The 15,451-nt window shown below is 35.6% G+C and overlaps 1 protein-coding gene across 2 annotated transcripts in view; it reads left to right on the top strand.

The window, feature by feature from the left end:
• The window catches only part of gabbr2 (gamma-aminobutyric acid (GABA) B receptor, 2), a 177,304-nt gene extending 170,301 nt beyond the window's left edge, over positions 1-7,003 (top strand). For both annotated transcript variants that reach the window (XM_056399025.1, XM_056399026.1), the window contains exons 18-19: positions 4-121; positions 3,038-7,003. In XM_056399025.1, coding sequence (XP_056255000.1) covers positions 4-121; positions 3,038-3,203 — 284 coding nt within the window. In that variant the 3' untranslated portion in view covers positions 3,204-7,003. The remainder of the gene's footprint in view (positions 1-3; positions 122-3,037) is intronic.
• Positions 7,004-15,451: the final 8,448 nt, after the last annotated feature.

Consider the following 15,451-nt stretch of genomic DNA (forward strand, 5'->3'; position numbering starts at 1 on the left):
CAGATGGAGAGAAGTCGATACTGAAGAACCACCTGGAGCAGAAGCCTCAGGCGCAATGGGGCTCCATGGATCCTTCCAGAATAAACAGAGGTCCCCTGGAGGATATCAACTCACCCGAACAGTGAGATCTCCCATTTCTTCTGCACCTCTACCCCCGTGTCCCTCCCCCCTCCCCTCTGTCGCGTCAGCTTTCTCATCAGACTACACGTCACATGTATCACAACCACCAGCAGCTTTCAGGCAGTTACTCTGGCAACAGAGCCCTGCGAAAGCATGGACCGGCTCTGTACTTTTCTCTCCCACGCACATCAACATACATATAACCACGTATAGTATATGTGTGTATTTTCCCACCATGCTGGACTTACTGCAGCATGTATGCTCACTGTCAAACACTTACAGACAAACACATGTGCACGTACAGTGTGCACACATTTACCTGCAGTAGATTGATTTGTTGTCCCAACTTGTAAAAGAAGAATGTCTTGCACTCTGAAAACACTCATGCAACAAAGGCAGATCTACATTCACTGAATATTCATAAGGCGGCAAAGCTGAGGGATGTCGACTTCATCAATCGGGGGGGTGGGGGGGGGGCACTTCATGCATCATTGAGAGCTCTCCCTCCCACATTCGTTTAAGCAGAACCAGGAGAAGAATGGACGATATAGTGGGACAGAGAAGGAAGAGACAGCAGACAAGGAGGGTAAAATACTGTGGAAAGGACAGTTACAGAGAGAAGATGGATTAGGACAGAAGGGTGTTTAGATAGGAAAGTGAGACAAATAAGGAGAATGAGAGAAAGAAAGAGGTAGAGACTCACAGAGGCTTATGTAACCAGTGATTTACAGCTCACATTGGAAGCAGCTCTGAAAATAGACAGGGAGGAGAACAGAAGTAAAGGAACACTCAGAGCTATTCCCATGCCACATGAATGTTTGATCACATGGAGGGAAGAGAGATGAAGAGGCAGCGAGAGAGAAAGAGACAAATATAAAGAAGTTAGTATGAAGAGAGGAGAGGTGGAGGAGGACGGATGGTAATGCTTTGTGACGTGACAAATGCAAAGTCACACACCAGGTGCACGTAATTGTCAAGTGTAGCAGCTGTGTCATATATAAAACATCAAATATACAAAAATAAATTCCCTCATAAGAGAGATTATGCTTCCATCAGAAATAGGACAGGTCAGGATAACTGACTAGGCCTGAGGACTATTAATATTTCAAAGTTCACCTAATTAAGAGGTCTAGGTCTATCGCTGACTGAGCTTGAATTTCATTCCCCCTTTTAATTTTTTTTACATAACTGGCATTTAGTTATGCAATTTTCTTGCAAACGGCTGGCAGTGACACTGGCTCTGGCGAGGTAGGGTGCGAACTGTCACACCAGGCGGAAGCATGAAATGTTCTTTTTGTCAGATGATCCCAGAAGCTGGGAGGCACAGTGGATTAAGGACTTAGAAAGGAGAAGAGAAGAAGTGAAGGAGGTTGCTAAAGAATACAGGGAAAACAATTAGATGAATTGCTGAGGGTTTGCATGAACTATACTTTGCCTGTCTGTTCTCAGTAGGGATGTTCCTAACGACTAATTTCCCTGTCGATTAAACAGAAATTTAAATTTAGACTAGTCCACTAGACCAAAAGTAAGAAAACACTCAGAAAACAGTCAAAATTGAGTTGCATTACCTTTTTCAACCAAGCAGGATCACAGCGTCTGCAGCTAAACAATGTCATATCGGTTTGCCTAGCGTTGCTAATATTAGCAGTGCTAGTACCAGCAGCCTTCTTGCCTTGCATGTTAATATCCACATGACTGTGCTTAATATGGTTAAGCATTTCTCCAGTTGAGTGGTTGTATGCCAGTTTATTCTGGCACAACATACATACAAACTTATTTTCATTTTTCCTAGTTCAAAATACTGCCAAACTGCTGGTTTTATGAGATGTTATCTGTCCCACTGTCAACCTTACTTATTTACAACATCAGGGTATTAGCGTGAGGAGAGGGGGACTGCTGTCTGTAGTGTAAGACAGCTGCATAACATCTTAGACCCAACATGTACATTAATAAAATATTAATATTCAGTTACCAACCAGTAACCAACTAGTATTTCTGGCCCCTTCATGCCTACTTCTCATTCATCCTCTCTGTGTCTGTCCAGTTTTATCACTGTAGTTGTGTGTGATTTAAAAAACATAAAACAGAAATTGTGAGAATCTTATGAATAAACTGGGAAAATCTACTACATGTGCCACTTCTGGGCTGTGGGAGAATCAGACCATAACACTGTTTTCCACCTGTGTCGTTCCCTGTGTCTTTATCAGCACTTTCAAATAAATAACATATACTGAAGGTGAGTGTTAAGTATTGATAAACAATGGGCCTACTGGCACAGAGTTGACTATTTTTTAAGTGTGTAGGGTGTTTTACAGGGTGGCAATACATCATCCTTTAAAATTTTGGCCTCATGTAGTGTATGAGAAGTCTAGGAACATAAGGAATTGGTTCATATTGGATTATTTTGCAGCAATTTACATGCAAGGTCAACATTTACTCCCAATGCAGAGTACTTATTGCCTCACTACTTTATGTATAATAAGGACATGGATAGGGTCAGGGAGGTGATTGGGAAAGTAGGGCTTCCAACTTTTACACCAAGGACCAACAGCAGTTTGTGTCTCAGACCAAGTTAGGCTTTTTTTTTTCAAAGTAACTACAATTTTTCTGTAACCTGACTTACATTTAGAATTTTATAACCTTAACCATTGTTTACTTTCAAAAATCATGCTTTTTCTCGTTCCTTAACCCAAATGAACAATTGAAAATGGTTAAATGCAAGAGAGGTAAACTTCCTCTGAGTGCACAATGACAGCATTTTGCACTTGGGCAGTACCTTGTGAACGTAATTGTCAAATCATCCAATATCAAAAATTCAGACATTTAGGTTGATAAAAAGACTGAGAATATCAAAGTTAGAAAATGTACTTCGTTACTTTGTATATCTTACATTGTACCTTACCTTCTCTATCTGCAGCATACAACGTCGACTGTCCTTGCAGCTTCCCATCCTGCACCACGCCTACTTACCTTCCATAGGAGGGGTTGATGCCAGCTGCACCAGCCCCAGTGGCAGCCCTGGTTCCAGCCCACGTCACAGACACATGCCCCCCTCCTACCGGGTAATGGTCTCTGGCCTGTGAGCTTCATTCACTCCCCCACCTGGCTCTTTGCAGAGGAGACATATATGGTTCTTTTTTTCTACAACAAATAGACTGATATCATCAGCGTATGTGCGTATTTTGTCTCGGAACAAGGAGGACAGGGGGAGAAGAGAGGGAGGGGGGTGGGCCGAGTTTCACTCTTTGTACCTCTTCACCCCAGCCTCTCCTGAGAACTGAAACCCTCAGTCAGGAAGGGGTGGGAGGAGACAGAGTGGGCACTGGATGACCCTATCAGACTCCCACACGTCACAGCAATGTCCCCTTATTCATCTGCTCCCCCTGCCTAGGCATATACACATATGCACAGTCAAACAAACACAAACATACACGAATACACACATGCACGAACACGCTGACCCCAATAGCAGAGCAGCGGTGGACCAGCCCTGACCTGACGTGTAGCCTTATCTGCTTCAGAGGGGATTGTCTGTTTATGTTCCTTATCTGTTGTATGTATGTGCTCATTGCTACGCGTGAGCTCGTCATCTAACTTGATTATTTCACTGCTTCAGTGACTGGATACAGGTGTGGAGATGTGGAATTTACAAAACCCAACAAAGAAAATAGTCTAATTAACTCCCCGTCCACTTCCCAACCTTGTGGAGACGTGTAAATATCATCATTTCTGACTTTGATGTAAGCTGTATGCTGTAAGCTTTGTATATGCTGTGAATGGACAATTAAAGGGGTTATTAGAGTGGAGTTTGTAACAGAGGCAGGTAGTCATGACAATTTCAAATGAGAGCTTCTAAAACATGGCATCCTAAAAAGAATTAGACATTTGTATGAAAGAGATATGAATTAGTTTGTGTAACTGTTGATAAATTAGCTTATGGGCAGCAAAGTGAGATACATGAAAGCCTGTGAGTCACACAACATGAAAAGGCTCCAGAGAGCCACTGCTCCAACATGGAGTAAGATGTACATGGCTCCGTTTTTCACTTTGCTAAATTTGCACCACTGGATTTCGTCACGTCAGAGATTTCACATCAGGCTTTACATAGGCCTTCCATATTTACTTTATTTAATTTTTTTATTAATCAAAAATAAATAAATGACTCAATCACATCCTCAGAAAGCATGTTAAACAGAATATTGATGCTATGCCTTTTAACAGGTCTCCAAGGCTGCATATTATGTTAGATAATAGAGCTAAAAGACACCACAAGAGTGTTCCACAGTTGTCTTTTATGCGTGTTTTATGCCAAGAAATGCACACCTTCAGATGTACACTTAAAAAGCAAAAGAGAGCACCTTATGAATTCAGGTGCTTTTCAGAAAAGGCATTAGTGACGGGCCTGGTCATATTGATCCCCACAGAGTGGTCTCTACAGACTGTTAAGATGTCCACCTGATCTAGCCCTCACAGCTAACCAGCACAGTAAAGGGCAATGAGGTTCATGTCAATGAGAAAAAGGGCAGAAGTCTCTGAATAATATGACTTCATCCGAAGAAATAAAACTCAAGAAGTGATGGTGGAAAGGATGTAGGTCTACCAGTTCCACGGCTAGTTTGGATTAAATGGTTGACCTGAATTTCTATGAGCGGACAGTAAAGACAATGAACACATGGAAGCCTTGTGAAATAAGCCCCAACCAGCTGTAGCTTTCAGTTCCAAGACGGTGATGACACCACTGCTGGTCACAGTGATAGAGCATAAAGCACAGACACAGGGCTTTCTTTCACAGATAATATTGAGTGTCATGAAAAATCACTTCACACTTAGCAACAGTGAACATACCTCAGTTGCTATGGAAATGTAATTCAGTGCCGTTGAACTCGGCCCAAGAAGGCTGCACTGAGCAAAACGGTCATCGACACAGTGTTGTCATTTTTTTGTAAAACTGTCCTCATGCAGGAGAAAAGCAAACAGGGACTCTGGACAAAAAAAGGACTTTTTATCGAGTGTGAGGTTTGTTCTCAGCATATGTTTCACCATTGGTGTCTTGGTTTTTAGTTTTTAAGGCGTTTGTTGAGCGCTGTGCCTGTTGTCTTATATTGTAGCCTGCAGGACCCACAATACATAATAGGGTGATAATGGCGCTGACCCAGCAAACTACAGCATTGGCCACACATCTGTAAATTGTACGTGTCATAGATTTATTTGAATTCAATGCCTCAATGCATGGGACAGTGTGGGAGAACTTGGTGAAAGCTCCAATTAATCTAGGATGGATTTCCTCTCCAAGCTGGTGTCTGATCAAAAACACAGTCAGTGAGTCTTCGGCTGAAAGGTCAGCGGAGGATACAGAGATGAAGTGGGAGACAAGCTAGCAGAGATCCACTTGCTGTCGGACATATCATGGTGACTCCCTGTGAGAGCTCCTCCCCTTCCAGCCCCTGCTGAGCACAGGAGCAAGGAAATACCGAGCACAGACCTCCAAGGAGTCACGGCTTGTCCCGCACCCTTGCCAACCAGAGAATCACAGTCACTTGACAAGTGAGTGAGTGAGAGACATTGTCAGAGGATTGGTTCTTCCCTCAGGAGAAGAAAAACCAACCGCACATTTTATATATTACATTATATGTGATTGTGTACAATTTGCTGATACCCTGATGATGGTGTCCATGTATGGAATATTTGGTATTTGGCTTTCTCAAGACGGCATGAAATAAAATGTATAATTCACAGAGTTACCTCTGTTTTTGCAACTGTCGTGACAAATCCACTCTGTTGTTTCATCCTCTCACCTACAATTGGTTTTACGTACATTTCCTTACAAAACATGGATTTAACTTCTTTTAAACTGTTGATCAGCTCACACGTCAATGCCAAGATTCTCAGTGACAAACTCAACTTTATCATATAAACTATGCTACTGGTTTAGCAGTTATTCACTGAGGGCAATAAAGTGAATAGAAGTAGAGTAATAGAAGTGGTGGTAGCAAATGATCAATCTTAATAACCCACTCCTGGCATTTACCAAATTACAAATTTAAATTTTTTTAGTCCATTCAGAATGCCAAATGCAAATCATCAGGTATTGTTCTAGTTTTTATTCTGTGCCCTGATTTTTTTTTTCTTTTTTATTACGATTCATTTCAATTTTTTTTCAACATGGATGAAAAATTGTTCAAATGCAACTGTAGTAGGTCAAGGGCTCATAATTTCCTGTAATAAATAACATCATGCTGATGGTTTGTATTTGCCACAGGTGTTTTTGCCTTTTTAGTTTTAAGATCAAAGTGACATATACGTATATAATTATATCTTTGTATGTGTCATCATCAGGGTTTCTGGATAACACGAAACATACATGTCCAAAAATATAACAATATGACGTATATATTAAGTGGAAAAACACACAGGTCCATACTGTTACTGTTTTGTCAGTTAGATATGTGATATCACATGGCGTTAAGTTCAATTAAGAGTTTAAAACGGTAAACAAAACCTATGTTAAATGCAACATGTTCAAGAGGGGCAATAACTTGTTTTCTTATTACAGAAAGAATAGAGAACTATATATATGTATATGTAAAGATCTTTACGTACATTCTCATTTTTACATAGGAAATATTTCACAGAAACATCACAAGGATACTTGGAAGTCATTTTTTTAATTTACAGTATCTGTAACTATGTTATGTACAGATGAGGTATAGATATGAAAAAGTTGTATAAAATAAGTATCACACTTGGAACACCTGAACATTTTTGGAGCCATTAGTTGTTATGGGGGGATTTGAATAACATTCTTCTTTTATTGTCTGAATGTTATGGACAGCCTTTACTTTTCACATCATCGTTAAATAAAGTGAGACTGAAAATAATGAAACGTTTGTTTTCATCTGCACAAAGTCTTTGATACAGTAAAATCATTCTTGTGGTTTTCAAAAGTATGTTTGCATTTATAATGTTGATTTTAAAGGCAGTAAATCGCTGTAGAAATCAATTCACAAATCTGCTCTTTTAAAGTTGCTTCAAAGTGGTATAAGCAAAATGTCGCTCTTTATAATATCTAGTGGCAGCCTTCAGTTAGCTGCAGTACTTCAAAGAGAGATATCTACCCTATGTTGTAAAATGATGCTCTTTATACACAACATTTATATAGTACAATCTGTATAATGTGAGGTGAAGTTACACTGATTCCTAGTAAAGGCTGAAATTAGCATGCTAAGGTCAGCACGCATCTCCACCTCCACGCACTTTTAACTCACAAATTCCTTGTGTAAAACATTAGTAAGTAAAGAGAACTGGAATTGCCAAAATCAAAAATAAATAAATGACTTATTTATTTCATTTATTTATTTATTTTTGATTTTGGCAGTTTCAGTCCTCCATAAGTAACTAGTTAGGCTACCTAGGTGCTAGTTAGCTGGCAAGTGGACACTGGCTATGTTTAATATTATGTGAATTAGCGTCAGTGGCTAATGTAAAGTTTAGGTTGTTTACTTGCCACTTGTATTAATCTCATTAGTTTCATTTTTGACAGGTTGAGACTTTCACACAGAAAGCAAAACAAATGCATATACTCGGTAGGCCCTGGGACAGAGCAGGGCAGCTGCTTTCCATAGAACTGACATTTGTTTTGTGTGCTCCTGCCGATAAACAATTTATGCATCAATTTTTTTAATGTGCTAGTAAAAAAATGTGCTAATTTAATGTGCTTTAATGTGTTAATCTGCAAAAGTCCTTTTCATGAAGGACATTTTGACTTGTCATAGTAGCAAAAGCACAGGTGTTACTACGAAAGGCTTTTAATTTCAAGTGTCCCAGTAAGTCATGACTGTGTGACAGTGAGCCACCATGAACAATATTAGGACAAAGCGACTGGAACTGAAGCACCTAAATGGATTCAGCCATACTTAATTTTATTATTTACACCTGTGCTTTTCCATCACAAGTTTAGTTCATGCTCATGTGGCAATATGCCAAATGTTGGTTAAAATCAGCGTTTGTTAGTATAAGTGTCAATCCTGGTGCTATGAATACACCCACAGTTATAGAAAAACCTCCATTGTTTGTTCACTGGATAAAGAATCATATGCTGTGGTTTGCCAGGTCCTTGAGGTAAGACCAAAACATGTAACAAACACATACTTACATGCACACACTCTTTAGTGACTTTACAGCGTTCTGTACACTGTTAACATTTTTTTTTTTTAAATCACTGACCTCTCACTCCAAAGGCAGAAAACTAAAAATGGAGGGAAGTGCACCATGAGATACAGCAGCCAGTCAACTTTAAGACTCTTAAGTGGCACACCAAAAGGCACACACAGTGAACAAGCAACCTGCTGCCCTCACACCAAGAAGGAAGAATACATTTCTGATGAAAAGCCTTGTATTTTGAGGTCAATAAATAACTGAACATGAAGTATTAAAAGATTATTCTGGTTAAGATGTTTTACACCAAGATAATGCTGCTGTTTTTAGAAAAAAACAACAAGCTATAAGTTTAATTTAAAGGGTCACTTCACACAAATAAAAAAAAGGCAAAAGTGATCCATTAGAGGTGATTTATTAACTGTTAATAAATTAATTAGTTACAACGTACAAACCCTCATTAAAGGGTGACTTATATGAAAGCGGCACAGGCCAGGTTCTGAGAAAATAGTCCCTCAGCTCTTAGTAAAGGTGAATTAACATTCTTAGTGGTGCACACAGTGTTGAAAATATTTAACAGCAACCTGTGCTTCAAGAAACAGTGGTACTGTGTACTGGTACTCCACAGACCTCACTGTACAACTGTCCATTATAACTACTATGTACTGAAGAAATAGTCCCCACTAAATCATCGACAGTGGGGACTGTTTCTCTAAAGACACATGTAAAATATTGTATCCAAACATGTAATTTTTCATTTCTGTGAGCACCAAAAGAAAAACTGCAGAAATCAAGGACACAAATATCTCAAACAAATAAAACCACAAATATCTGCATGGTTAAATGCCTTTTTTTATAATGAGTGAACCAAATCTTTAAAGGAACAATTTTGCATTTAAAGATAAATAGCACTCCCATGCATGCACGCAAACGGCAAATAGAGCTAGAGTTATGTCTTAATTAATGAGCTTTAGAGGTGCTAGTTGGCATATTTTGGAGAGAACATGGCTAGCTCTTTCCCCATGCTTCCGGTGTTTATGTTAAGCTTTGCTAACTGCTTCCTGGTTATTGCTCCATATCCGTCTTCCCATCCACCTCTCTGCATGAAAGTGAATACAGATTCCCCCAAATGTCAAGCTATTCATTCAAGTTGAATTGATATTCCATTGACTTTACAGCACAACTGATAACCTTGTGATGGCTGTAACTATTGTTCATTTAACTCAGCAGGACATGAAGTGAACTTAAGCTTTCAGATCCAATGTGATGCCTCAGCTGCTGCTTACTGATTCAAAGATAACCACAGATTTTGCAGAGCTGCTTCCCGAAATGCTCCACTGTGTGTGTAAATGCTGCATGACCTTCTCTCTCATCTCAGTGGGATCACGCTGTGTAAATGGAAGGCGGGTTGATTAAGTTGACCTGAGTGTCAGTGAAAGGGTAGCATCTATGTATCCTCCTTCACATCAGATGGCTCCATTGGCAAAATGAAGGCTTGGTTGGCAAGTACATGAGCCTGTACTAATATATCCAATTTATTCATCTCATTCACGCATGTATATATTAAGCTGCATTGATCTGGAGATTGAGAAATAGAAGGACACACACACACACACACACACACACACACACACACACACACACACACACACACAAAGATGTGAATTTCATCTGATCTTCTTTGACAGTTTTTATGTCACAATAACTTTATTTTATGATGGTGTATCAATGGAACATCAAGGTCATACATTTTGAAGGGCTCTGGCAGCTGACCAAAATTGTAGCTTACACACAAAACTTGTAGAATCAACTAATAATATCTTTTCATCCATGCTATTGGCTAGCTTTATGGAAGGCAGTGTCATTATGTCAGTTGATTCACCACTTTGGTGCATACCAAAATATCTCGACGTGTATCAGATGAATGGCTGTGAGATTTTGTACATTGGATGAATAATGACTTTGGTGGTCCTCAGACTTTCATCCAGCACCAGGTTGGCATTTGTAATTTGATTCATTTTGAGGCACATTGAACTACACGAATTGATGTCCCTCAGGATGCATTATAATAACTTTGGTTAGACTTTGTGTTTCCTGATTTTTCATCTAGTGGCATCATTTGTGCAGATGTTCAATTTGACTTTCAGTTGATCATGTTTAAGCTGTACTTTGTGTTTAGTGCTAATTAGCAAATGTTAACATGCTAACATGCTAAACTAACATGATGAACATGGTGAACGTTTTACCTGTTTAAGATCAGCACGTTAGCATTCAGCTACTGTTGTGCAGACAACTACACAAAGCTACTTGAATAGCTGTACACTCTTATTTTTGTTTATATATATATGTATATATGTACATGTGTTGAATTACCATAAATGAAATATATGTACATATTTAGTAAAATCATATGTGTGTTTAATGTAAATCCCATATGTGTAAATACTAAACATGAAAAATTGGAACAATGTCATATATTGACATATATGTCTCACTAAAATAAAGTTGTATTTTAGTATGTCTGTTCATATTATAGACATATGTTACATAAATATATATCCATCCCAAAGCCTGTCAATATATGTTCACATTGTATATGAAACGACATAGTAAAGTAAGGCATAAAAAGTCATGAAAACATCATAGTATAGTACGGCATAAAAAAGTCATAGTATAGTACGTCATTAAAATGTCATAGTATAGTAAGGCATAGAAAGGTAATAGTATACTAAAGCAAAGAAAAGTCACAGTATAGAGGGCATAGAAAGGTCATAGTATACTGAAGCAAAGAAAAGTCATAGTATAGTAAGGCATAGAAAGGTCGTAGTATACTGAAGCAAAGAAAAGTCATGGTATAGTAAGGCATAAAAAGTCATAGTACAGTAAGCCATAAAAACGACATAGTACAGTAATGCATTAAAAAGCATAAAAACGACATAGTATAATAAGGCATAAGAACGTCATAAAAACGTCATAGTATAGTAGAGCATAAAAAGTAATAAAAACGTTGTAGTAAATTAAGGCATAAAAAGTCATGAAAACATCATACTATAATAGGCAACAAAACAACATAGTATAATAAGGCATAAAAAGTATTAAAACAGGTAATAGTATACTGAAGCAATGAAAAGTCATAAAAACAACAGTATATTAAGGCACAAAAAGTTAAAAAATGACATAGTATAGTAAGGCATAAAAACGTCATGAAAACGTCATTGTATAGTAAGGCATAAAAAGTCATAAAAACGTCATAGTAAAGTAAGGCATAAAAAGTCATGAAAAAATCATAGTATAGTAAGGCCCAAAAAGTCATAAAAACGACATAGTATAGTAAAACATAAAAAGTCATAAAAACAACATAGTATAGTGAGGCATAAATATTTACTAAAACGACATAGTACAATAAGGCTTAAAAATGACATAGTATAGTAAGGCATAAAAATTCATAAAGACGTCATAGCATAGTAAGGCATAAAGAGTCATAAAAACGACATAGTATAGTAAGGCATAAAAACAACACATTACAGTAAATGATAAAAAGTCATTAAAACGACATAGTATATTAAGGCATAAAAATTTACAAAATGACATAGTATGGTAAAGTATAAAAAGTCATAAAAAGGACATAGCATAGTGAGGCATAAATTTCAAAACAACGTCATAGTATAGTAAGGCATAAAAAGTCATAAAAACGACATAGTATAGTAAGGCATAAAAAGTCATAAAGACGACATAGTATATTAAGGGATAAAAAGTCATAAAAAGTCCTAAAAACGTCATAGTATAGTAAGGTAAAAAAATTCATAAAAACATCATAGTATAGTAAGGCATAAAAAGTCCTAAAAACGTCATAGTATAGTAAGGCATAAAAAGTCCTAAAAACATCATAGTATAGTAAGGCATAAAAATTCATAACAATATCATAGTATAGTAAGGCATAAAAACGTCATAGTATAGTAAGGCATAAAAAGTCATAAAGACGACATAGTATATTGAGGCATAAAAAGTCATAAAAACGTCATAGAAACGTCATAGTATAGTAAGGCATAAAAAGTCATAAACACACATAGTACAATAAGACATAAAAACGACATAGTATTGTAAGGCATAAATATTTATTAAAACGTCATAGTATAGTAAGGCATAAATATTTATTAAAAATTCAGAGTATAGTAAGGCATAAAAACGACGTAGTAATAAGGCATGAAAAATCATAAAAACGTCATAGTATAGTAAGGCATAAATAGTCCTAAAAACGTCATAGTATAGTAAGGCATAAAAATTCATTAAAAACGTCATAGTATAGCAAGGCATAAAAACGTCATGAAAACGTCATAGTATAGTAAGGCATAAAAAGTCATAAAGATGTCATAGCATAGGAAGGCATAAAAATTCATAAAAACGTCATGGTATAGTGAAGCATAAAAAGTCATAAAAACGTCATAGTAAGGCATAAAAATGTATTAAAAACGTCATAGTATAGTGAGGCATAAATATTTACTAAAACGACATAGTACAATAAGGCTTAAAAATGACATAGTATAGTAAGGCATAAAAATTCATAAAGACGTCATAGCATAGTAAGGCATAAAGAGTCATAAAAACGACATAGTATAGTAAGGCATAAAAACAACACATTACAGTGAAGGATAAAAAGTCATTAAAACGACATAGTATATTAAGGCATAAAAATTTACAAAATGACATAGTATGGTAAAGTATAAAAAGTCATAAAAAGGACATAGCATAGTGAGGCATAAATTTCAAAACAACGTCATAGTATAGTAAGGCATAAAAAGTCATAAAAACGACATAGTATAGTAAGGCATAAAAACGTCATAGTATAGTAAGGCATAAAAAGTCATAAAGACGACATAGTATATTAAGGGATAAAAAGTTATAAAAACGTCATAAAAACGTCATAGTATAGTAAGGCATAAAAAGTCCTAAAAACGTAATAGTATAGTAAGGCATAAAAAGTCCTAAAAACGTCATAGTATAGTAAGGCATAAAAATTCATAACAATATCATAGTATAGTAAGGCATAAAAACGTCATAGTATAGTAAGGCATAAAAAGTCATAAAGACGACATAGTATATTGAGGCATAAAAAGTCATAAACACACATAGTACAATAAGACATAAAAACGACATAGTATTGTAAGGCATAAATATTTATTAAAACGTCATAGTATAGTAAGGCATAAATATTTATTAAAAATTCAGAGTATAGTAAGGCATAAAAACGACGTGGTAATAAGGCATGAAAAATCATAAAAACGTCATAGTATAGTAAGGCATAAATAGTCCTAAAAACGTCATAGTATAGTAAGGCATAAAAATTCATTAAAAAATCATAGTATAGTAAGGCATAAAAAGTCATAAAAATGACATAGTACAATAAGACATAAAAACGACATAGTATAGTAAGGCATAAATATTTATTAAAACGTCATAGTATAGTAAGGCATAAAATCGACATAGTGATAAGGCATGAAAAGTCATTTAGACGACATAGTATATTAAGGCATAAAAAGTCATAAAAACGTCATAGTATAGTAAGGTATAGAAACACATAATAACATAATAGTATAATAAGGCATAAAAATTCATAAAGATGTCATAGCATAGGAAGGCATAAAAATTCATAAAAACGTCATAGTATAGTGAAGCATAAAAAGTCATAAAAACGTCATAGTAAGGCATAAAAATGTATTAAAAACGTCATAGTATAGTGAGGCATAAATATTTACTAAAACGACATAGTACAATAAGGCTTAAAAATGACATAGTATAGTAAGGCATAAAAATTCATAAAGACGTCATAGCATAGTAAGGCATAAAGAGTCATAAAAACGACATAGTATAGTAAGGCATAAAAACAACACATTACAGTGAAGGATAAAAAGTCATTAAAACGACATAGTATATTAAGGCATAAAAATTTACAAAATGACATAGTATGGTAAAGTATAAAAAGTCATAAAAAGGACATAGCATAGTGAGGCATAAATTTCAAAACAACGTCATAGTATAGTAAGGCATAAAAAGTCATAAAAACGACATAGTATAGTAAGGCATAAAAACGTCATAGTATAGTAAGGCATAAAAAGTCATAAAGACGACATAGTATATTAAGGGATAAAAAGTTATAAAAACGTCATAAAAACGTCATAGTATAGTAAGGCATAAAAAGTCCTAAAAACGTAATAGTATAGTAAGGCATAAAAAGTCCTAAAAACGTCATAGTATAGTAAGGCATAAAAATTCATAACAATATCATAGTATAGTAAGGCATAAAAACGTCATAGTATAGTAAGGCATAAAAAGTCATAAAGACGACATAGTATATTGAGGCATAAAAAGTCATAAACACACATAGTACAATAAGACATAAAAACGACATAGTATTGTAAGGCATAAATATTTATTAAAACGTCATAGTATAGTAAGGCATAAAAATTCATAAAAACGTCATAAAAATGTCATAATATAGTAATGCATAAAAAGTCACAAAAACGTCATAGTATATTAAGGCATAAAAGGTCATAAAGATGACATAGTATATTAAGGCTTAAAAAGTCATAAAAACGTCATAGTATAGTAAGGCATAAAAGGTCATAAAAACACATAGTATAGTAAGGCATAAAAAGTCATAAAACCATCATAGTATATTAAGGCATAAAAAGTTACAAAATGACATAGTATAGTAAGGCATAAAAACGTCATAAAAACGTCATAGTATAGTACGGCATAAAAAGTCATAAAGACGACATAGTATAGTAAGGCATAAAAATTCATAAAAACGACATAGTATAATAAGGCTTAAGAAGTCATAAAGATGACATAGTATATTAAGGTGTAAAAAGTCATAAAAAGTCACAAAAACGACAGTATAGTAAGGCATAAATATTTATTAAAACGTCATAGTATAGCAAGGCATAAATATTTATTAAAACGTCATAGTATAGCAAGGCATAAAAACAACGTAGTATAGTAAGGCATAAAAGGTCATAAAAACACATAGTATAGTAAGGGATAAAAAGTCATAAAAACATCATAGAATAATAAGGCATAAAAATTCATAAAAATGACATAGTATAGTAAGGCATAAAAAGTCATAAAACCATCATAGTATATTAAGGCATAAAAAGTTACAAAATGACATAGTATAGTA

Source organism: Seriola aureovittata, chromosome 16 (genome assembly GCF_021018895.1).
Source record: "Seriola aureovittata isolate HTS-2021-v1 ecotype China chromosome 16, ASM2101889v1, whole genome shotgun sequence".
Classification (NCBI taxonomy): Eukaryota; Metazoa; Chordata; class Actinopteri; order Carangiformes; family Carangidae; genus Seriola; species Seriola aureovittata.